The 25,403-nt window shown below is 36.7% G+C and overlaps 2 protein-coding genes across 2 annotated transcripts; one reads left to right on the forward strand and one right to left on the reverse strand.

The window, feature by feature from the left end:
* Positions 1 to 949: 949 nt before the first annotated feature.
* LOC130797432 (serine/threonine-protein kinase BSK1-like) lies at positions 950 to 7,616 on the forward strand. The gene is made up of 9 exons (XM_057660009.1): positions 950 to 1,529; positions 2,022 to 2,157; positions 3,440 to 3,573; positions 4,387 to 4,492; positions 5,427 to 5,512; positions 5,610 to 5,798; positions 5,896 to 6,060; positions 6,143 to 6,256; positions 7,107 to 7,616. Exons 1-9 carry the CDS (start codon positions 1,245 to 1,247, stop codon positions 7,359 to 7,361), a joined length of 1,470 nt encoding a protein of 489 aa, XP_057515992.1. The 5' UTR covers positions 950 to 1,244; the 3' UTR covers positions 7,362 to 7,616.
* Positions 7,617 to 8,621: 1,005 nt separating this feature from the next.
* On the reverse strand, positions 8,622 to 10,034 carry LOC130798867 (uncharacterized). The gene is made up of 2 exons (XM_057661964.1): positions 9,212 to 10,034; positions 8,622 to 8,746 (listed from the first exon to the last, which is right to left on the reverse strand). The coding sequence occupies exons 1-2, from the start codon at positions 10,032 to 10,034 to the stop codon at positions 8,622 to 8,624; spliced, it is 948 nt and encodes a 315-aa protein (XP_057517947.1).
* Between the last annotated feature and the right edge of the window lie 15,369 nt (positions 10,035 to 25,403).

A 25,403-nucleotide genomic window follows, 5' to 3' on the forward strand; every position in this document is an offset into this window, starting at 1 on the left:
ATTTCCAACGACATATTATATGGCCAATTCTGACAATCGAGCAAGAAATGACGACCGTTTAAAGTTTGCAATGATTTTTAACATCCAGTCGTGCACGACCTAAATGCGATATGGTCGCGTAAAACGCGCAACCAGACCGTAGTGGAGTCGCGCATCTTACGCGACCATACCGCGTCCGGTAGCGCGTTTTACGTGACCATACTGCGGTTGAGTCGCTCGTTTTTTTACACGACCATACTGCGGTCCGGTCGCGCGCGACTAGATCTTAAAAACTTCTGCAAACTTTAAATGTTTGTCATTTCTCGCTCATTTGTCAGAATTACGCATATAATATGTTGTTGGAAAGCTCCCGAAGTCTAGTTTCTAATGACCGAAACTTGCATCAATACGATTTTTCTATATAAAGTTATACCTAAAAGATTGAACATGTATCAAATTTTAGCACAAATAAACTTTAAACGATCGTCATTTCTCGCTCGGTTATCGAAATTGGGCATATAATATATCATTGAAATTATGTGATAGACAAAAAAGTAAACTTATATCAAATTTTAACACAAGCATTTTTTTTTGAATTAACGATCGTTATCGATGCTTACTGAATCATTTTGGTGACTATTTTCATGTGCCACAGTAATTTGATTTTTAGTTTTAGTTTGTTTTAGTTCAATGAGTGTTCGGAGAGAGTTTTTAGAGAGTTCTTAGAGATTGATAGTTTAAAAAGTAACCAGGAAAAATGTTGAAAGTTCAACATATAAGTGGTGACGATAAAATAAAAAGGCCTGCCAACTATAATAATATCCTAATTTTTTTTTTCAAATATTTTGGAACATTAGTTAGGGAGAAAGGATCGAGAATACTTCATTTAAAAATTTACCTTCCATTGTCAAATGTCAATACAATAATAAGAAACACAAAAAAAAAAAAAAAAAAAAAATCAAAACCAACTTACAAGTTGCATAGTGTAAGCTGGACGTCGAAAAGAAAGTGCCAGGAAAAACAACACCATTTTTCTCTCTCTTTCTTTGTCTCGCCCAATTTTCTTCTCAATTTCTCTCCCACCAATCCTCAGATCTTCCCTTTTTTCTCTCTCAATTGACTCCAATTCCTATACTTTATACAAACACTACAACTTTGTCAACTCGCCTTTAATTTTCCCACAACCAATTCTAACCTCAACTTGGTTTTCTTTTACTTAATCTGAATCCTTGTGTGGTTGTTTTGATTTTTGATTCTGGGTTTTAATGGGGTGTTTCCAATCTAAACTAGGTCATTCCAAACAATCCCTTCATCATACTAATGGTACTGGTATTACTGCTAGTTCTGGCGATGGAGGGTCTGTGAATTTCCACGAGTTTTCTATGTCGGAGCTTAAAACTGCCACTGATAATTTCAGTTCTAAATTGATTGTGTCTGAAGGTGGTGAAAAAGCACCCAATGTTGTGTACCGTGGCCGCCTTCAGAATCGGCGCTTGATTGCTGTTAAGAAGTTTTCTAAGCTTGCTTGGCCTGACCCTAAACAGTTCGCTGTAATTCCTTAATTGCTTAATTACTTCATCGCTGATTTTTGTTTTTGGGTTGGTAAATATCGTTTTTGTTATTGGGAACAAGGGTAAAGTTGCCAATGTGAAAATCGGATCCCACTTGTATGGGAACCACACAAAATGGCGTTGGGCGATGGAATGTTGTTTGTATTGTTTGTATTTAACAGTTGTTAATTTACTTAATGATGAATTTTTTTTTCTTCCAAAGGTCATAAAAAACAAACTGTTTGTGTCATTACCAAAATTAGTAAGATTGCATACATTCAATCTCCATACCCCATAACTCCGTCTATGAGGGAGCATGTAATGAAATGTTTTTGTTGTATTGGCATTTATAGTATGTGTGGGTTTCTGTTGAATTTGATTCTTCTTTTGTATTTGCTACCAAAAGCAACCTCTTTGTTTGGAATGTCGTTGGTTGTATTAGCATTTAATAATTTGTGGGTTTTGTGTTGAATTTGATTTTTTTGAATGTAGGAGGAAGCTAAAGGAGTTGGGAAATTAAGGCATAAGAAGGTGGCAAATTTGATAGGGTATTGTTGTGATGGAGATGAGAGGTTGTTGGTTGCTGAGTTTATGCCTAATGATACTCTTGCAAAACATCTATTTCACTGTAAGGGAATTTTTGCTAATTTAATGCATTTCCTAATATGGTATTGATTTTGAGATTTTTGAATTTTGATGAAGTTAAGCGTTGAATGATGTTATAAATGTTCACTTAATGCATTTCCTAATAGGATTAGTTATAAATGTTCATTTTCCTTTTATCTAATTACATTTTACAAATGGGTATATGCTTTTTTGGGTAGTTTTTCAAGTTTAAATTTGTGTTGAGCTTAATTTTGGTAATTGTGGTTTATGGTTGCTTATCATGTGATTAATATGGAAAATATTCTGGATCCCTGTTAGGAAATCAAAAACTCAAAATTAGAATGAGTATCTAGTTTTGTTTCAATTTGCTTATTATATTTGGGTTTTTAAGTTTGGGTATAGTGGGGTTCTAATTAGGTAACTTTAAAAGAATGTTTTAGCGGCATGGAAAAAAAGAAAGTTGTGATTGCTACTTACTGGTTTTTATGGATAACAAAATTAGGTATAGTATTGCTTGGAGCCTGTTTTGTAGGTGGTAATAAATGGTGGTAATGAGAATGAAAAACTAGTGTAATTTTGGTAGAAAAAACTCTTGGCTACCTAGATGGTCATGCTTGTCCAACTTTAATCATCTCATTTTCTTCATAAAATTCATTTCAATGCATTACCATTGGGAGAGATGGTATTAGGTGGTAATGGAAATTTGTAAACAATTTTTTTTTTCTGGTCAATGTTTCATTACCATGGGAATGATATGGAACCTTTGATAAAATTTACACTATAAATCATTTCCATAACCACCATTTAATACTACTAACCAAACGGGCCGTTAGAACTATATTTATGGGAGTCAAAATTTTTCTTTATCATTTCTTGAACCATTGTTTATATTGTTGATTTGGGTTACAACAATGATATTATGTTTCTCAAATGCCACTTGGACAGGGTTACAAGTTAGAATAAATTTTAGGACTGAAATTTATCTATTGGAGTTACGTCCAATTTTTTGAGTGCATTTGTTAGGGCTAGAAATTTTCAATTGGAAACAACCCCTTTATCACTCACAAGTATATTACAAGGATAGGGTTACGTACATTCGACCCCTCTGAACCCCACCCTAGGCAGGAACCTCTTAAAGACATTGGGCAATGAAATATTGTCATGATTCATTAGGGCTGGCAAAAGCTTTGCGATTGTCTCTATTTGGATTATAATTCAAAATTTAGCATACTCTGTTTTCATTGAGATAGTGTTATACTGCTTTTCATTTGTTGATGGAAAAGTGTAAATTGTGGTGATCGTAGGGGAGAATCAAACACTTGAGTGGGCAATGCGATTGAGAGTAGCTTTGCATATTGCCGAAGCCCTTGAGTACTGCAGCACTGAAGGCCGTCCACTTTACCACGACTTAAATGCATACAGGGTTCTCTTTGATGAGGTATTGCATAATTCTTTCTATAGCCCGTAACGAGTATGCCACATATGTCTCTTGTGATTAGAAACTGTGTATTCTATCTTGTTCATTTTGTATTAGTATTACGCTAGTTCTTTTGTCCCCATGAATATGCAACATGAAATGACACAAATATTAAAAAATAGTGGGGATATTAAAATTGTGTGGATGATATCAAAATAAAGAGAAAATGTATGAATGAGAATTGAATAAAGTGTTGGGGACATTTCCATAGAAGGAAATGTTGCAAAGTTAATAAGACAAACAAAAATAGAAAATGTTTCAAATTCATGGGCACAAAAGGAGTAATACATAACAAGATTTTATTTAACAAAAGTATGATCGTATATCATATCCTTACTTTGCTTGTCAAATCAATGTATTGAGATAGTTTACGTGAAGGAAAATGCTGCTTGCCGTATTTCACTATCCTAATCACAACAACAATGTCAAAGTCTTAATCCCATAAAATTGGGGTAAGCTACAATTTCACGATCCTAATAATTTGATAAATGTAATTTCAGTCAATTATCATTAATAGCTTATCGATATGAACATACTATTGGTTGAATTGCAAAAAAATAATGGGAAAATATAAGTAGCTTCTCTTTGGTTCTGAGAGCAATCAGAGCATTCAAATTTTGTTTCCGTGTTTAAAATAATGTTTGAGTTGGTGATTTTGCTTGTTTCATTTCATCACTATTTGTGTACGCATCTTAATCTGTTGTAACCTGAAGGTCTTTTACGAGTTATGATATGAAGTCAGTTATGGTTTTTAACCACTTGCATCTTTGGCAGAATGGTGATCCACGACTTTCTTGTTTTGGTCTAATGAAGAACAGCAGAGATGGAAAAAGTTATAGCACAAATCTTGCGTACACACCTCCTGAGTATCTACGAAATGGTATCTATTGATATGGAAAGTTTAACATAGATAACACCCCCAATTATCTGTGAATTTAACTAGATGCTTGTGTGCTAACAAAAACCACCAGATGATATTGGCTGTGAAATACTCTTTTCACTTACTGGTTCATGGTAGCCTTTTATTTTTCTTCTCCCTATGGTTCTTTCAGAAATTCCATAATTGGTCTCATCATTTATTACATTTTCGTTAAAGAAAATGATAGGTGATAGCTGTGTCTATTTTTGTTCATCTTCCAATAGTTTTATCAATGTTAAAAAAATTTCTCAACATTTTTTTTCAGACCTAATTTTCAGGCTTCATCATGAATTTTATACAGATATAGTTTCTTTCACAACTGATCAAGGGCCTATTAAGATAAAAATGGAAGCCCAATTACTTTAAGCTATGGAACATAATTGATTTTACAGGAAATGGGAATCATTCAAAAATTATGGAACATAAATTGCATTCTAAGTGTAACTTTAATTATACGTGTGAAACATAATCAATTTTAAAGGAAATGGGAAACGCTTAATGATTTCATATAGAGCAAACATTGACACCTTATTAGTATTTCTTCTTGTCAAGCACACCGATAGAAAATTGCCAGGTTGCAATGGAGTAGGGTATGAGAATGACCAAATGAGGCTAAAAAATGAAAAATCTGAAAATTGAATGGAGCCATTACGACACACTATTGAGTGAACTACTCCGTATGTCTTACTCCCTTGTTATGGACCATATGAACATTTTTGTTTTGTGTCTTTATCTTATTTTCAATTGAAATGAAACTTCTATAATGGTCTTAGTATGAGTTGTTTACATTTTGAGGTAAACATTAGCCGTACAAGCCCATATACACGTTGCAATATGATATATGTGACCAATACCTGCAAGGCTGCAATTGACAGCATTCTTTTGTTTTATACAGGAAGAGTTACCCCGGAAAGTGTAATCTTCAGTTTTGGAACAGTTCTGTTGGACCTTCTCAGTGGCAAGCATATCCCTCCTAGTCACGTGAGTTCTTGAACTCTCTAACTTTTGCGTATTCATTTTCTCTGTTTTACCGGATATGATATGATTTTTTAATATAATGTTTGTTTGTGTTGTACAGGCTCTTGACATGATACGAGGCAAAAACATTCTTTCTCTAATGGATTCACATTTGGAAGGGAATTTCTCAAATGAAGAGGCTACAGTTGTTTTTAATATTGCCTCGCAGTGCTTGCAGTATGAGCCGAGAGAACGACCAAATGTCAAAGATCTTGTTACCACACTTGCTCCGCTGCAAAACAAAGCCGATGTAAGTGTTCATTTGCTACTATTTCAATGCTTGTTTGAGAGAAAAAGAGTGGTGGCCCGTGTTTGAGAAGAAGAACTAATTTATATATTGGTTTCAGGTTCCTTCTTATTTGATGTTGGGGATACCAAAACCTGAGGATGCACCTGCTACACCTCAGCATCCACTTTCTTCCATGGGAGATGCTTGTTCTCGGTTGGACCTCACTGCAATCCATCAAATATTGGTTTCAACACATTACAAAGATGATGAAGGGACCAATGAGGTAACTAAATAATCTGCAATTTACTCTGAATCTGAATTTGTCCGTCCTTGTTGCCATTAACTTGTTTTTTGCTTTGGCTCAGTTATCTTTCCAAGAATGGACACAGCAAATGAGAGACATTCTGGAGGCAAGAAAACGTGGGGACTTGGCATTCCGTGATAAAGATTTTAAAACAGCTATAGACTGCTATTCACAGGTATGCAAACAAACCCCTATTCCTCTCCGGTAAGAACATAAAAGAAGGCTGAAAACAAGCCATATTTATGGATAATTTCAGAATTCGCGAGGAATATGATCCACCAATGGCTAACAGCTTGAGCCATAGGATTCATAGCAGAAAGAAACTATTTGCGATGAACTTGAGTTGGACTGGCTAAAATATTTAATCGGGTTGTTTTTCTAACTAAGCGTGGGTATAGCTCAGCTCATCCTTAATTTTTAACATCAAAAGGATCATCTATGTTTATGTTGCTGATAATCTATGATGAGTACATACATTCTATTACCCTAATGCCATTAGCTGTTCGTTTGGTAAATGGTACTAAATAGTGGAAATGGTAATGGAGTAGGTGTAATTTGGTAGAAATATCTTTTGACAAGTTTACTGGTAATGTTTATTCTCCTTCAACAATTTCATTTTTTTTCAAAAAATTCATTCTAATGCATTACTATTTTAAAATGTGATATCAGGTGGTAATAGAATATTGTAAACAAAGAATTTTTTCTGTGATCAAATTTTCATTACCAAGGAATACATATCATGAAAATTTACACTACAAATCATTCCCATTCTCACCATTTGTTGCCGATTACCAAATTGACTGTAAGTGGCTCTAACCTAGGTAGGGTTTGGGAGGTCGGATGTACGCAAGGGTCATTGATAACAAAAAACTGTTTCTGGTTGAACATTAGTAGCAATCATCATCTTGATGTTCACATAGTTAGCAGTATACATGATTTAATAAGTCATTTCAATATAGTCCATTATAGTAACAATTGCTCACATTGCTCAACACATTCGTTGCACCAAAACTTTCTTGTGGCAGTTCATAGACGTTGGAACTATGATCTCTCCTACTGTTTATGCTCGTCGAAGTCTGTGCTATCTGTTCATGGATCAAGCTGATGCAGCTCTACGAGATGCAATGCAAGCACAATGTGTATACCCAGATTGGTCAACAGCTTTCTACATGCAGTCAGTGGCCCTATCAAAGCTAGATATGCACAAAGATGCAGCTGACATGTTGAATGAGGCTGCTCAATTAGAAGAGAGACGACAACGCAGTGCAAAAGGAAGTTGAGTATCAAACTCTGTACAATTCTTTCATTATTGGTTCCGAATCGTTTGTTTTAGTATTTATAGTACAGACTGTGTATGATGGGTTGTATGTATTATTACTCTTGCATTTTGATGATGTACCATAGAGAAGTAGAGGAGTTGGTTGCTATAAATTGAGAGTGTACCATTAATTGGTGTTAAATTCCATTGAAATAATTTGTTCTAGCTGTAGTATGTACATTTGAAACTTATAATACAACACAATTTTGGAGCTTCACATTGTTGCATATTCCAAAAACCGATAAGTTATCATTCAATTTGTGCTTTTATCAAACCTATCTATCAATGTTCATGAAGGGCCTAATCTTGAGATCAATTTGTACATTGTAAATCATCTCATTATCATCATATATGCAATATGTATTTTGTACAGCGCGGTAATGATCAGCAACTGGGCGAGTTTGTGAAGGATGTCGATTTGGGTTGTGATTTTGCTCTTTTACATGCTATGTCGACCAATTCAAGTACTTTATCTTCATTGTATCTTCATTTTACAACATTCTTAGCCGCTAACCATGCACTTCTAAGTTCCCTTTTATAAACCAATTAAACTAATGAACAAAAATGATGCTCTCGTCTCTCCGGCTCTTTAATATATCACTTAAAACTAATCCCTTTAAGGTGCACTCCTCCTAACCATCAAAGCCAAGCATCTTGCAATCTCAGTTCCCATCTATAAGCTAATAAATCTACAAGATGCCATAACCTTGATATTGAGTTGCTCCCATCTAGTTGATGATGCGATGTTTGGGAGGTCGAATGTATCTAACCTTACCTTTGTAGTAATAAAGAAGTTATTTTCGATTAAACTTTGGTTAGAAAGATGAAAATCATCCACAAGTTTACATATATGTTATGCAAATATATAAAAAAATGAATCCATTACTCGCTTGCCGCTCCTTCATGGTTGCATGAAAAAATGGTTGCATGAATCCATTAGTGGAGAGCGTATCTTTCAATACCTCTCCAGTAACGAAGATTGCAGATAATGTCTTTCTTCTGATTATACAACTCTGTGTGAAGAGGGTTTAGCCTCATATTAGATTGAATATCATAAAGGTTCATCTCTAAGCTCTTGATTTTACTATAAATACCCGCAAATTCCATCTTGTGGAGGATTTTCAGGCTCCTCTTGGCTACATGCAGCTTGGCCCACAAACGATCCATAGGGCCTCCCTTGTTATGGGACTTCTACGCCTCCTTGACTACCTTGACGAATGCCTCATGATTTGCCATGTAATTCAGGAATCGAAAAGGACGCGCACCAGAGGTATCCTCTTTGAAGAGGTTGAAAGGTAAGGGGAGTGTGAATTGATTGCTTTGGTTTGCCATACTTCACTGTGATGCCTGCATAAGAATTAAGAGATGCAAGAATTCCCGAGGCATGGTCTGGTCTAGTCTGAAAAATTTTCAGACCAGAATTTCTGGTCTGGTCTGATTTTTCTGTCAAATCAGACCAGACCGAACCGTATGCAGCCCTACCCTTGTTAACTGATTATTTTGAAGACACCCTTTATTGACTGCTATTGTGAAGATGCTAGGAAAAAGCATACGTGTTGAAACAAATATAACTGAATAAAATCCTTCATATATGTCATCATAATCTCATCCATATTTTTCTTTTTGTCAATTATTTTTTTTTTTTACTCACGTTACTCCCAACTATATATACAAAGCAAATTTAAACAATTGAGAAATATGATAAATGCTATAAAATTTATATGGATGATTAGTGACTAAGGATATTAAGAAGGGATACCCTAATTTTAGTTAGGCATCTTGAAATTGCCTCCAAGCATTCTTGAATCTCACCTATGGCCAATTGCAATTGTTCTAATTGTTTTGCTAAATCTTGAACTAATTTAACATCTAAATATTTCTTATTGTTTTCTAGTTGGAAAATTAATGGATCTATCTTCTCTAGCTCATTAACATGATTTCCTTGTGATGACTTGTTCCAATACAAATTTTTGTGGGTCATTAATTTTCCTATTGTTTCTATGAACCAACCATTTTGATCATTCTTTTTACCAAAAAAACAACCTAAAACCAACCCCAAACTTGACAAACATAATGCTTCAACATCTTTCAACATGTCCAAACAATGTATTGTACTATTTTCACCATTCTTCAAATTCATCTTTATTGCTTGCAAATTTTTACCATATTTGTTAGCCATTTTTTGGATTTTCCTCCTCGACAACAAATAAGCATCAATACATTTCTCGTTACCACCAATTTTATTCCTTCGAAGGTAAGATCGAAGCTCTACAATTGATTCCTTCATCGAGGATAAAACATTATCTTTAATGAATGAACAAACATCCAATAAGTTGATAGATCCTTCTAGAATCTCTTCGACACCATTTCGATGTGTCTCGTTCAAGAGAGCTTGATGTATCGAATGGCATTTAATAGAGTTGTCGATGCTTTCGTACAAATCGTTAATGTCACGCAATTTTCGACATACAAATGATGTCGAAGGAGTCGAAAATTCTTTATGTTTCAAGATAGTTATTAAGTTGGGCAACAAATCCTGGTGGAAGCTCAAGTGCAGAGAGTTTGATGTAGTGGGAAAACTGTTAGAACGAACATGTGATGATGTAGAGATCTTGGTCTTGGGTGTTTCTGCCATTTTTTTTGTTTGTGTAATGTATTGAAGAAAGCTTTTTAGTATGGAATTGTATTGGTTGATAATGAACATAGATTCATAATACAATTATATATATTGAAGATTTGAAGGTAGAAGTTGAAAAACTTTGGATAGACTTGGTTAGTTGGTTTAATGGCCGCAGTTTCTTTGTCTATCTATACTTGAAAGCATAGGAAACTAGGCTTACATTTATTATTATACTCCCTCCCTTCTTACGAGAATGCGTCTAATATTTTTCGGGTGAAATTTAGTGGAAATGAGATTTGAGTTGGAAATTAAGACACAAATAAGTAGATGATAGAAATAAGTGGTTAATATGAGAAGTTATAAGTTTGTGATTGAGATTAAAAGAAAGAGATTGAGACCATTATGAAAAAATAGAAATGATGCAAAATAAGTGAGACTAACTAAAATAAAAAGTAGTGCAAACACTACAAAAAATAGTACCAATTGTAACATTTAAGGTATGAATATCATGACATTTGTCAAATATCACGAAAATAATTAGTAATATTAAACTAATACTTTAAGAATGGTGACATTTTGATGAAGTGTCAAAAATATTGTGTCACAATTAAACCTTTTATTTTATTGTGATATTAAGAATGAAAAGGAGAGTATTTAATTATTTTGATTACATAATAGGCTGTTTGAGAGGGTTAGGTGAAAATCAAATAAAGACTTTAACAAGAAAAAGTGATACTTACCTTTGTTGACCTTTTCAGTAATTAAAACATTATTAATCGAATAAAATAGAAGAATGATAACCAAGTTGATTTAGAAGATATGTAAACGTAAAAGCTGAGTTTATCCGAATAGTTGAAAAGTTAATTAAATGGATGCAAAACCAAAATAGCTGCTAAACCAATGTGCATGTGTGGTAAGTGGTATAGTATTCACTACTAACTTCCAGGATTACAGCCATGAAATAATAACATATTATTGACACTTGAAAATATTATATTTGCAAATAGCTTCATCCACTAAAGAAAATAATTAATATTTACATATGAAACATTAAATAAAATTTTAAGTACTTAAATCAATATGAACCCACTTTCAAGAGGTATGTATATATACAAAGTCAAGTAAATCTGTCCTTAAGAAAATCATAAATGATCGACTCTTGACTTTAGAGTTTTTGACTTTTAGTTTTTAGTCTTTTCTTTTCCAAATGAAATAAAATAAAAAAAACTTAACATTACTGTATTACTTCTTCCCTAAAAAATATTACTTTATTTAACATTAATTTAAAGGGAAATAATTTACCTTAATTAAATTGAATTTGTGTAAAAGTACAAAAAAAAATTTTTATTTAGCAACCAAAGAATCGACCAGGAGAAAAAGCAGTCAGATGGCTAAAACTAAGATCTTAATTATAATTGTTTCGGTTATGAAACGAGGAAGTGGAAAACACTTGAAATATTGTAAGTGGAAGTGTTATCAGAAGCGGCGATTCGTGGAAGGAAGCGGTTTGAATTCCTGCAAAACAACAAGTTAGCCTTGTCCGGGGGTGATCTCCCGGGAAACCCCTCCGACGCTCAAGTTAGAACGTTGATATGAGATTATTGAGTAGATGACTATAAATTGAATGCAGGAAGATGTCGGGGTTGATATTGCTGGAATTTGGGTAGGCTAATGAAGTGGAGTAAGGATACTTAAGAGGATTATTTTCAGATGATCCCCCCCTCTCTGATGGTTGTCCCTATTTATAATGGTGAAGAAGGAAGTTACTTCAGAGAGGAGGTTGAAGATCATGGGAGTAGTGGGCAGTTGTCACCCATGGAAGAAGGATAACAAAACAATGAGGGAGAGTGGGAAGTTGGGTCAAACAGAAGGTTATTCCCTGGAGGGAGTTAGGGTTTGGTATGGGTCACTTGTTTATGGGCCAATTGAAGAGATGGGAGAATCCAGGAAAGGCCCATTGACTAAAAGTCAAGGTCAATCCAGAAGGCCAAAGGTCATTAAGGTAAAATGACATTAATAATTTAAATAAATAAATAAGTTAGGTAGGTAATACCATGACATTTAGCCCCACGCACGAAGAATGATATGAGAAAGGCTACCCTGATGACTCGAAGTATCTTTCTTTGTGCGGAAACGGTGAGCGTCACTTGGCAGATTTTTAGGCGGAATCCGAAAATTAAACTTACGAGCTTTAAATCGACAGTTCATATGCCGAATTCCGAGTTGTAACGAAGAAGTTATAGCCTTTCCAAAATAACCGCAGATGCTTCAAGAAAAATAAATAATCGTCAGTCAAGCCGCGGCTTAAAACATGCCGCGGAATATCTCTGTCCATCTATATTATTTAGCAGCAGGAAATTAGATGCGGAGGTTGGATCTTGGTTCACGCTTTATTGATGCCGCGGAAGCCTCAATACTTAGAATATTTTGGAACAAGGTAGCCCCCAAGGGGGGTCCAACTTGTCGACCATACGGATTTTCAGGGACTTGGATATCTTTGAACGAGATCACCATCAAAGCGGGTCCGACTTATAGACCCCACGGACAAGATGCCGGTTTTGTCTGATCTATCTTTCTCTTTGTTGTCGTGCTATAAGCAGTGGAATCAAAGGAAGGTATAATACCGCGGCATGAATGAATTGACTCGCCAGTTAACTGAGTCAAATGTATTGAAGACGCGGCTTAATTTTATACTTACATTTTTATTCTTCAGAGGGACTTAAGGGAGTCCGACTTATCGATGTTGCGGGAAGACAAAAAGACTTGGAATCACTTTCTTCGTTCTAACACGCCCCCCTTTTTCTTCCAGGACGCAGAAAGATCACGTAAGTCCGTGCCTTGGATGATACGGAAAAATGGAAGAATTTCTCCCATACTTAGAATTTTTACGTCATAACTGGGAGCACCTGGGGGTCCGACTTATCGATCATACGGACATCCCTTACACTTGTAATAATTTCCATTCTTCTTGATGTATAATTCAGAGTCCGACTTATCGACCCTACGGCTTCAAGAGAATTTTAATAACTTAGGGAATTTGTTGACATTTTCTCCCATCATGGGGGTCCGACTTATCGACTCCCCAGTCATAATCAAGATCTGATACTTAGAAAATTTTCCAATATTTCCCCTTCATTGAGGGTCCGACTAGTCGACTTCACGGACATAGATAAGGACACTTAGACAAATCTTTGATGTTGGCCCCCTCCTTGGGGGTCCGACTTATCGACTCCCTGGTTTAAGTTTGGGATTCCACTTTTCGTTCAAGGGGTTTTTAGGTTTGATGTTTGAGAATTTATTGCTGCAATAAATAGGGTGGTTGGAACAGTTCCCTCTCACCTAACCTTCATTAATTCCTTTAATTCTTTAAATCGCTGGAAAGAGAAAGTAGAGAGAAACGCTCTGACAACTTTCAGCCATTCTTCAAATTTCTGACAAATCTCTCGAAGATGTTCAAGGATTCTGACAGAACTTCATCAAACTTCTGACAAATCTTCAAAATTTCTTCAAGGTATTCCAATCTTTCTTCAAATTCTTGAATTTCTTCAAATTATTCTTCAAACTGTTCTTCAGATTGTTCTTCGTGTTCTTGAATGTTTAAAGTTTTGAATTAATTTCATGAAATTAGCCCTTATCCTTCACAAGTTTCGCCTACTATTTTATGACTATTGTTAATATGGATGTCGCGGCTACTCATGAGATAATAGCTAACTTCGACATTAACTTGGCTAACCCGACGGAAATTCCTTTGGTAGCATGTAGACGCTTTAATAAAGAGGGGTTGCTAATGAATGATTCAGACGATAGTAGTTCAGTGAGAATCATCCCTCATTATGAACCAATAAAGGCCGGGGATGAGTCATCTGTGTCCCCTGTATACCCTCCGGAGATAATGGAAACTGCTCCTTGGGAAGTGAGCGTTGCTTTCTTCCCCAATTACTTGTCGTGAATAAATCCTGACCTAGAAGGGTTATTGTATGTAGATATGGAAAACATCGAAGGATCAGCCAAATCCTCTGGAAGGGAGAGCGCAACACCGGTTCCTCCTCCATTTTACATTCCAAGCGGCGGTCCCCTTAACTACTTCATAGATTTACAAACAAAGAGAGACTTAGACAAGCGTCGGGAAGCCATCTCTCAAAAATGGGGTTTGAAAGATGACATCAATATTATTACCCCGGGGAATTATGACACCGTCAGGTTTCCTTCCCCACACTGTATAGCTGTATATTTTCCTTCGTTTGAGTTAGGAGTTAGGTTTCCTCTTCACCCATTTTTTAGGAAGGTGTTAGATTTTTTGAACGTCTCAGTGCCTGAGTTATATCCTAACGCATCGGGTTGTATGGTGGCTTTTTTAATCCTGTGCAAAGTTTTGGCCGTACAACCAACACTTACTGCCTTTAGGTATATATTTAGAGCCCGCCTATGCAATTCCCAATCATACGGTTGTGGCTGGATAACTTTCACCCACCGTCGTGGACTGAAGATAGTTCACGACCTCCCTGACAACCAAAAGGGATATAGGACAAAGTTTGCCTACTTATACAATTCAGGAGGATGGAATATTAAGACCTCACTCGACATCAAACCCAACCTTTCGGGTTTTAATAATGGGATCCCGCAATGCTCTTTTAATGATGCGGTGATCATAGAGTACGCGAAGATGGACGTTCAATTGGGGAGGAAACCCATGAATGTCCAACTCAACTAGATACCGGGTCGTCCCGAGTTGGAGAATGAGAACCTCCTCTCAGCATTCGGCATCAGCTTGGCTATCGATCGGAGTAAGAGTCGTCGGATTTCTTCCTTCCCTTTTCTATGGTATGTTAACTTGTTTCTAACTCTTGATCTTTCAGGGATAGCCAAGGAAAACTTACGAGCAAAAAATCCAGAACTTATGAAGAAATTCAGTGTTATGAGATTTGTTCTAGGGGCCATCCAACGGCCCGCGGAAAAACCCCTACCTCTTCCTCCAAAGGTATAAATTCATACATATTTTCCGAAATATGTGAGATTTCTTCGATTTCTTCTAACTTTTTCTCTTGTAGGACTCGGCAACGATGAAGAAGGGGCTGGATGAAGTGCCCAGCGAAGAGGAGGCTCTCCGTCTCCTCGAGGAGAGAAAGAGAGTCCATATTCCCGATGATTCTCAGAGGGTAATTCCCTCTAAGAAGAGGGAATCGAGGAAGAAGAGTGGGAAGGAGAGAAAAAGAAAAAGAGACTCTCCTTCCCACGGGGAGAGCGCGGCAAAAAGGGCCTCCCCGAATACCATACACACCGCCGTACCTCTACAAGCAAGGTCGGTAGAAGGGGAGGCGTCGATTCCCCCGGCCGAGGCTCCCATCTCCAATAAAGGCAAGGAGAAGGTCGAGGAATCGTCTGCGGCCCCAGAGCCGCGGATAGAGGAGGTGTATCGCCGTAGGGAGGTCTTACCCTTCCAGCACGATACCCTCTTCAATGAATTGGGTCATAAGAACATGATCACCCGCTTTGATAGGGCGACATCCCATCTGATCAGCCGGAAGGACGTCGATCATCTAGAGTCCCTGCCTCTTATCGACATGGTTCGCCAACTTCAGGCCTCGGTGGCTGAGGTATGACATTATATTTTCCATACTCTGTTGAATAAGACGGCCGGATAATCTATTTACTTGATTCCTTTTTGGGCAGACATACTTGAGGTTATCGTTCGAATTGAACCTCAGCCGTCAGAGTGCTGCGGATAGAGAAACCCTGGCGGCAACTCACCTCTCATTGCAACGAGCAGGAGGAGGAGTTGAAGAGGCTGAGGGAGGATCTTGAGGAGCTGCCGGTCTTAGGAGAAAAGCTACCTAAGTGCGTCGAACTAAGAGAGCGCTTAGTTAGCACAGAACAATGGCGAGAGAAGTCCAGGAAGCAGGTGGAGGGGATCGTGGGTAATTTAGACGCGGCTTCAAACATGTCGGCCACCCTCGGCCACGAAATCGGGCACCTGATGGATATTCATGCCAAGCTGGTTCGACAAAATCAGTCACTTCTGCGTCAGGTTTCGGATGATTCGGATAAATTCCAATCCTTGTTATCCGCGACGAGAATATACAAGCTTTGCTTGGGTAGGAAGTCGCGGATAACAAGGGATTGGTTGACCTCGGATGAGCCGGAGGCGTCGTGTTTCTTGGGGGCGCTGACCGCGGAGATGGTGGGCACCGGTACCATGATAAGTGACGAAAGATTCCGTCTGGCTGCCGTGGAGTTAGGCGTCGACTTCGATTCTCTCCTTCAGAAGGCAAATCAAAAAGGGGACGAAGCTTTGGCTAACCTAGCTCCGAGTTTGGAGCGGGAGTCAGCGGTGCTGGTGGACCCCCATTGGGAAGTGGAGGAGGCGAGTGAGTGGTCGGAGAGAGTGGACCTTGCGGCTGAAAAGGAGGCATTATGCCTTGATTTGGACAAACTCTCTCTCTCTCTCCTCCCTCGGCCTTGGACGTCCCCGAGAACTTGACGCTCTCTAAGCTGGAGAGTTTGTGTCTAGATTTGTCCAACCTGCTGATTGACGAGGGCAAAAACCTCCAAGGCTTATCTAGGGAATTATCCGAGATTGGAGTGGAGCCGTTCGATATTGAAGAATTTATAAGCTTCACTCCGAGCCTTGGCGAGGGAGTAGCCGGGTCCCCTCAACCATCACCTCAAGATCCGGAGGGAGATGTAGACGCCTTCTTGGATGATATCTGATTTTATAATGTAAACTTGACATTTGTAATCAACTTTTATAATTTTTTTAAATAGAATCATATTTTTGTGCCGATTTATTCGTGTTGGCTCTTAAGGTTTTGATGATGACTTCACTTTTAAAGTAAACAAATATATTTTAGAGATTGTTTTGTAGGTATATATCCGATTTTGTTGAAGTCGTTGATGAAGCCTAGGACTTGATTCGTGGAGGTTGTACATGTTTTAAAATTCCAAGAAGTTAGATAAGTGTTATAATGTTGAAAGTAGATGTACAGTCTACTGTTCCCAAAATGAACAATCTAACAGAAGTTGAAGCTGGAGACAGTACGCTGTTCCTACGTAGCAGGTCTGGTGAAAATCATCGACTGGAAAATTGCAGTTATTTTATTATTCTGTTTTTAGTTGATGTAAACGGTTAAAACTTAAATTAGTTGCTTAAATTAATTAGTAAGTTAATTGGCTAAACTATTTTTAGATTATCTAAAAATAGCCTAAAGACTTATTCTTTTTTTAGATGAGATCTCCTATTATTTAGGATCTTATGTTTTTAATTCCTATGCTATTTTTAGCATGAGGAACCGTTATCCTCTTTGATCAAAGAACAACCGGACATTTATTTCTTGGCAATTCCACTATCTTTTTCTTTTGAGAACGTAGAGAATAGTGGGAGGTGTGTCTAAGGTAACTGCTAGGTTTTCCCACTATAAATAGGAGGAAATTTGCTCAAACCGTGGGGATCCAAGTGTGTCCATTAAAGGGAGATCATTTAAGAAAAATATTTTCTGTTTTTAAATGCCAATTAATTTATTATATTTTTCTTAAGTAATTATTTTAATTTTTATCCTCTTGAGAATTGCCCTTGTAAGGGTTATTGAGTGATTTGTTGTAATTAGACTTATGAGAAGTGTAAGGGAATAGAGAAGAGAAGCGTAAGAAGAGAAAGAGAATGAGAAAGTAGAGAAAGAGAATTAGGCCTAGAGTAGAGAAGCTTCAAGTGAAGCAAACTGTTTTATGTAATTGTATTTGATTGCCTAAAACAAAGTGAGCATTTTGAAATCCCAGGGGGTCGTGGTTTTCCTTCTTATTAGGCCAAGAAGGTTTCCACGTAAAATCTTTGTCTCCTTTTATCTTTTGCATTTCAAGTTTAAGCTTTATTTTGTTTGTTAAAATTCCGCAAATTAGAGTAAAAACGTAGTGAAGCTTGATACACAACAATTCACCCCCCCTCTTGTTGCATTCGACCATCTCTCTGTATTTCAACAATTGGTATTAGAGCCATGTTCCTCATTTAATCAGGAAATCCTGAGAGCAGTATCCTGTTCCCTGGCAAAATATTGAAGATGAACGAACGCATGGAAGAAGGGTACTCTACGTAAAGGCCACCCATGTTCGATGGGAAATTCTATACCCACTGGGAAAATAGGATGGAAATTTTCATAAAGGCCGAAAATTACCAAGTATGGAGAGTAATTGAAATAGGAGACTTTGAAGTGACGACCATCAACTCCAATAATGAATCAATTCCAAAACCAATCACTGAGTATGAAAAGGAAGACTTTCAAAAGATGGAGATGAACGCTCTTGCGATCAAGCTACTTCACTGTGGTCTCGAGCCAAATGAACATATACGTATCATGGGTTGTAAAACGGCAAAGCAGATTTGAGACCTGCTGGAAGTTACCCATGAAGGCACCAGTGAAGTGAAGCGCTCCAAGATTGATCTACTGATGTCCAGATATGAAAGGTTCGTCATGGAACCTAGGGAGAACATTCAAGAGATGTTCACCAGGTTCACAAATATCACGAACGAATTAGTCTCTCTTGGTAAGATCATTCCCGTTGATGAACAAGTCAGGAAAATATTGAGAAGTCTTCCACAAAATGAGCGCTGGAGAGCTAAGGTCACAGCCATCCAGGAGTCCAAAGATTTCACCAAGTTCAATTTGGAAGAGCTGGCTGGTTCACTCATGACACACGAACTGCATTTGGGAACAGCGGACAGTTCCCGAAACAAAGGACTGGCTCTAGCAGCTGATGATAGTGAAGAATCAGAAGCTAGTGAAGAGGAAGCTGCTATGTTGGCACGTAAATTCAAAAAATTCTTCAGGAACAGCAGATATAGAAACCAAAGAAATAATAAGGAAAGAGGAACTGCTAACATGAAGACAAATTTTGAATGCCACAAATGTGGAAGTACTGATCACTTCATCAAGGATTGCCCTCTATGGAAGAATGAGAAGGGCAAAGGGAAGACAAGGGAAGCTGGAAGAATGCCAAAAAAGGGAAACTTCAGAACAGATTTTCGTAAAGCAATGATCGCAGCTTGGGGTGACACTGAAAGCGAAGCTGAAACTGAAGTTCCAGTAGAGGAAGAAACTGCAAATCTGTGTCTCATGGCATCTCATGAAGAGACTAAGGAAAGAGAGGTAATGTCTTCTAGTTCTTCTCCTAAACATCTATTCAGTTTAAGTAAGGATAAATTAATTAAGTTATTTTTGGAAACACAAGAGAAGTTGGAAGAAAAAATAGCTAAGTGTCTCCAAATTGATAAAGACCTTAAGTTAAGTAAAGATCACATCTCATACTTAAATACTTTTAGGATCGATGTGCAAAGTAGATTTTTTTATTTGTTAGATAAGAATATCATTTTAAAAGAGCAATTGGAGAAAATAAAGCTGGAATTCATCATTCTTAACATTGAAAAGAATCAAAACAAATTGCTAGAATTAAAATGGGATGAAAATGATATATCCACTCATGTGTTTAGCACAGAATTTCAAGAAATGAAATTAAAATTAGAATCATGTAAAAGAGAAAATAAGTATCTAAAAGATCAACTTAATTTAAAAGGAAAAGGGAAAATCAATGAAGTTCCCAAATGGATTCTAAATGCTAAACCAAAGAGTAAAGAAGGTCCAGGTTATGTTAAAAATGATAAAAAGAAAAAGGTCTATGTTGATCTCCCTAGTAATACAATCTGTTCCTTTTGTGGTAAAATTGGACACCTAAAATATCATTGTATAAAAAGGGAACAGCACCACATAGCAAATAAAATTCATGTCGAACAGTTATGGATCAAGAAATATGATTCATGTATAATCGACAAGGAACCCAAGGATAACTGGGTTCCTAAACCTAACTCTTAATTTGCTGTGCAGGTTCAAGTGAGGGGGAACAACTCATGGTATCTCGACAGTGGGTGTTCCAAGCACATGACGGGTGACAAATCTAAATTTCTCTCACTTGAAGCATATGATGGGGGAACTGTAACCTTCGGTGATAATATGAAGGGTGAGATAATCGCCAAAAGAAAGGTTGGAAGGTCAAGTTCCCATGCCATTGACAATGTATTTTTAGTCGAGAATTTAAAACACAATCTTTTAAGTATTTCTCAATTTTGTGACAAAGGTAACTCTGTTAAGTTTACTTCTGAACGATGCATAAATTCTAGGAACAACATAGGAGACCCTGTGCTTGAGGAAATCAGAAAAGGGAACACTTATGTTGTGGACCTGGACACTGTTCCCAAAACCAGTCTAACGTGTTTAAGCGTTATAGAAGAAGACCCACTGCTTTGGCACAAGCGTCTAGGTCATGCTAGCTATTCATTGATTAACACTTTAAGATCAAAAGACCTAGTAAGAGGATTACCAGCAATAAAATTCCTCAAAAATGAAATTTGTGATCCTTGTGCTAAAGGAAAACAAGTGCGGTCATCCTTTAAATCAAAGTATCTGGTGACTACTTCTAGACCATTAGAATTAATTCATATGGATCTATGTGGACCTATGAGAACACAAAGCCGTAGTGGCAAAAGATATGTGTTTGTCATAGTTGATGACTACAGTAGATTTACTTGGACCCTATTTTTAGTAAGCAAAGATGAAGCTTTTGATGAGTTTGTTTCTTTTGCTAACAAAATACAAAAATCTACCGATAATCTAATTGTTCACATAAGATCAGATCATGGCAAAGAATTTGAAAATTCAAACTTTATGAATTATTGTAATGAACATGGTATAAATCACAATTTTTCCGCTCCTAGAACACCACAACAAAATGGAGTGGTAGAAAGGAAAAATAGAACCCTAGAAGAAATGGCTAGGACTAAGTTGATTGCTAGTGGTTAACCTAGAAATTTTTTGGCCGAGGCCGTCAATACTGCATGTTATATTTTGAATCGTGTATTAATAAGACCAATCACTTCTAAAACACCCTATGAATTGCTTAAAGGTGTTAAACCAAATATTTCCTATTTTCGTGTGTTTGGATGCAAATGTTTTGTTCATGTGAATGGAAAACGAAATATAGGTAAATTTGATGAAAGAAGTGATGAAGTAGTATTTCTCGGTTATTCATCACATAGCAAAGCTTACAGAGTTTATAATAAGAGAACAATGTGCGTGGAGGAATCCGTTCACATAATCTTTGATGAAACTAAATTTTCAACAAGTGAACAGAAAATAAACAATGTCAAAATAGGTCTTGCAAATTTAGAAGATGATGAAGAAATAAAGGTGCAAGATCAAGGAACAGCAGGTGAATAGCCAATACAAGAAGACGAAGAAGAAACTGACCAAGTCCAGGAACTGCCAGCACAACAGGACCAGCAGACTGTTCCCAATCCAGCTGTTCCCGCAGATGAACAAAATGATCCAGTAGCTGAACAAAATGACAATCAAGATGTCGAATCAGAACATGCTACTGTTCCCTCAAGAGAATTTGTGCCAAAACCTTGGAAATATCAAAGTTATCATCCTCTTGATCTAATTATAAGTGATATGAATAAGGGAACACAAACTAGATCCCAACTGAGAAACTTTTGTGCACATTTTGCGTTCCTATCATCACTTGAACCCAGAAATCACGAAGAAGCTCTAAAGGATTCCGAATGGATAGTAGCCATGCAAGATGAATTAAATGAATTTGAAAGAAACAAAGTATGGCACTTAGAACCCAAACCAAAAGGCAAAAAGGTAATCGGTTTAAAATGGGTATTTCGGAATAAGCTAGATGAGCATGGAATAATTGTAAGAAACAAAGCAAGACTCGTGGTCAATGGGTACAATCAACAAGAAGATATTGATTACACTGAGACATTTGGTCCGGTAGCAAGGTTAGAGGCTATTAGAATTTTAATTTCTTTTGCTGCATTTATGAACTTTAAGTTATATGAAATGGATGTGAAATGTGCTTTCTTAAATGGTTTTCTTGATGAAGAAGTTTTTGTTGAACAACCCCCAGGTTTTGAGAATACCTCTTGTCCTGATCATGTCTACAAGCTTGATAAAGCTTTATATGGCTTGAAGCAAGCTCCTAGGCAGTGGTATGAAAGACTATCAAAGTTTTTGATTCAAAATAACTTTGTAAGAGGAAAAATTGACAAAACCTTATTCTTTAAGAATAAAGGTTATGATATTTTAGTTGTTCAAGTTTATGTTGATGATATTATTTTCGGTGCGACCAATGATTTTTTATGTAAAGAATTTGCCAACCTTATGGGCACAGAATTTGAAATGAGCATGATGGGAGAATTAAATTTCTTTCTTGGTTTGCAAATTAAACAAACTGAAAATGGTATTTTTATTCATCAACAAAAATACATAAAATAACTTCTTAAGAAGTATGGGCTAAACAACGCTAAAACCAACCATACACCCATGGCTACAAATGTTAGATTAGATGAAGACCTAAAAGGAACTAACGTAGATCAAACAATGTATCGAGGCATGATAGGTTCCTTATTATATCTAACTGCAAGTAGACCCGATATTTCATTTAGTGTTGGTTTATGTGCTAGATTTCAGTCCAACCCCAAAGAATCACATCTCACAGCAGTAAAACGAATTTTAAGATATTTGAAGGGAACAGACGACTTGTCCGTATTTTATCCTAAAAGTGATGTCTATGATTTGAAAGGTTTTAGTGATGCAGATTATGTAGGTGATCTAGTTAATAGAAAAAGCACGTCAGGTATGGTACAATTTCTTGGCTCATGTTTAGTTTCATGGAGTTCCAAGAAACAAAACACGGTTGCATTATCCACAGCCGAGCTGAATACGTAGCAGCAGCAGCTTGCTGTTCCCAAATGCTTTGAATAAAATAGCAACTAAGAGATTTTGGTATTAAAATTGAATGCATTCCTATTTATTGTTATAATACCAGTGCCATATGTATATCTAAAGATCTAGTGCATCACTCACGAGCTAAACACATACATATTAGACATCATTTTCTTAAGGATAATGTAGAAAACAAAAATATTATATTAAAGCATGTTAATAGAAATGAACAAGTTACAGATATTCTGACCGAACCACTTCCAAGGGAACAATGTGAAAAGATGAGATTGGAACTTGGTATGATCAAGCTCCAATAAAGTTGGTTGCATAAAATTCCCAATGAAGCATCATGAAAATGAAAAAGGTCAGGAATCAACCTCAATATCTTGATTGAGAATCAATTATTGAATGGATCAGGTAAACACTTAATAAAGTTTGTACTATGAATGTCTTCTCGTTTGTATGTTGTTAATTTGATCAGACCAAAGCAGTATGTTCGTTATTCTCTTCATATAATATTTTATAATATCATAATTCATTCTTTTTATAATTTAATATTTCATAATTTTGTTCTTCATTTTTTATATATAGTCAACATAAATCAATAAAAAATATGGGAAATGGTTTTCATTTCTTCAAATAATCCTTCCAAATCACAAGTAATGATGATGGCATTGATGAGATGGGACTTAAGGTAACCGTCATTAAACCCTTCTCTTACATCACACTACTCACGCTTTCTCAATTCTTCTTCAAGAAACCGTTCTCCTTCTTTTCTCTCAACCTTTTCAAAAGTTCAAAATGAAAACCCCAAGACCTTCAAAATCAGGCAAGAAAACCCCTAAATCCCGTACACATACCCAGCCACAACCTCTAAGAGTGGTTCATCCTCCACCATTACTGGATGCTGCACCACCCACAACTACAGAAACCACAAAAGAATCACCCAAACACACTACTGAACCTACCAGTACCAAACGCAAGATTTCATTACCAAAAGGTGGTTCATCTTCCAAAGTAGTCAAACGTTCGAAGCATAGTGACCCTAATAGTGCTAAAGAAATCTCAAAGGAAATGTCTGTTGGTTTCGGACTCGACAAATACTGGTATGACTCTACCCATTTTCCTCAACTGCATGACATTTTGCAACATCAAGAATGGGAAGTTTTGATGTCAAATTTTAGTTGCAATTCCATTTTTCCAAATCTAATGCGAGAATTTATTTCAAATTTATCAAATGATTGTGGGATGTGCTCTAGTACTGTCAAGAACATCAAAATAGAATTTAATAGTGCATTGCTGGGGGAATGGTTTAATGTTGCTAATGTTGGGTTTGATACTTACTACGTTGGTTCAAAAATAGTATTTTCTGGGATAAATGAAAAAACGATTTTAAAATTTTTAGGGATTGAGCAAAGAAAAGGGAAAATAAGCCATAACATTTTGAATCCTCTGCATAAATTACTGTACAATATTGCACGTAGATTTATTTTGCCAAGAAACTCCAAAAGGAGTGAAGTAAGTTTACGTGATGCTACATTGATTTACTGCATGGCTAATCACATAAAGATAAATTTTCCATCTTTGATGATATCTCATATTTCTGATTGTATTGAGAAGAAAAACTTTGTTGGTTATGGAGGGTTGTTGACCTGGATTTTCAGAAAATTTGATGTCCCTTTGGAAGGGTTGGAGTTCCCAATGGGACCCAACATGAAGATAGGTGCAAAGTGTTTACAAAATTTGCACTTAAAATTAAATGATGAAGGGATGTTAATACATGATTTAGAAGAAGTGATTGAAGTTGGGTCTGAAGTGGAAGAGGTTGAAAAAGAAGAAGAAAAATTGAGGGAGGAAGAACAAGAAGAAAAAGAGGAAAAGGAGCAAGGACCTGTTCCCACTGACAATATTGAAACAGAAGAAAAAGGGGAACAGGATGGAGAAGCTAGTAAGGGGGAAGCAGAACAGGAGGGAGTCTTAGGAGAAGATGCTTATCACAATCTCTGTAATGATTCAAGTGATGAAGAGACTGTGATAGGAATGAGGAGTAAGGCTAAATCTATTCAGAGGAAGAGTAGGAGGTTAGCCTCGAAACGTAAGGCTACATTGGTTGATGATACCACATTTGAGACCATGCCTGAGTCTACATCCGATAAACCTTCCTCTCCCAAGCCAACCACATCACCACCACATCACAATCCATCACCACCTCAATCACCTATTCACTTTACACCACCACCATCTCAGTCTTCACCAGGTAATGGTTGTGCTAACCCTGATTCTGTTCCTGCAGCTTCTTCAAATTTCATTCTCTCCAAGCTCCTTGACCTACAGTCTCAATTCACTGATTTTCAAGATGAAATTCGAGTCTCACTTGCTTCAATCTTTGATCAACTTACCCTGATGGAGAACCGTCTTGGTGTAAAGTTGGATACTGTTGAAGTGCAGACCGAATACATAGATGAAGAAGAGACTGCTCTCTGATTCCTCTTCCTATGTTTTTAATGATTTTTTGGCTGTAACATTAATTAAACAATTTCACTTTTGTCTTTGTACCATCTGGGGTACAAGTTTGTATTTGAACAACTACTACATTACTCTCTTTTGTTTTTAT

The sequence above is a fragment of the Amaranthus tricolor genome, chromosome 13 (genome assembly GCF_026212465.1).
Source record: "Amaranthus tricolor cultivar Red isolate AtriRed21 chromosome 13, ASM2621246v1, whole genome shotgun sequence".
NCBI classification, from domain to species: Eukaryota; Viridiplantae; Streptophyta; class Magnoliopsida; order Caryophyllales; family Amaranthaceae; genus Amaranthus; species Amaranthus tricolor.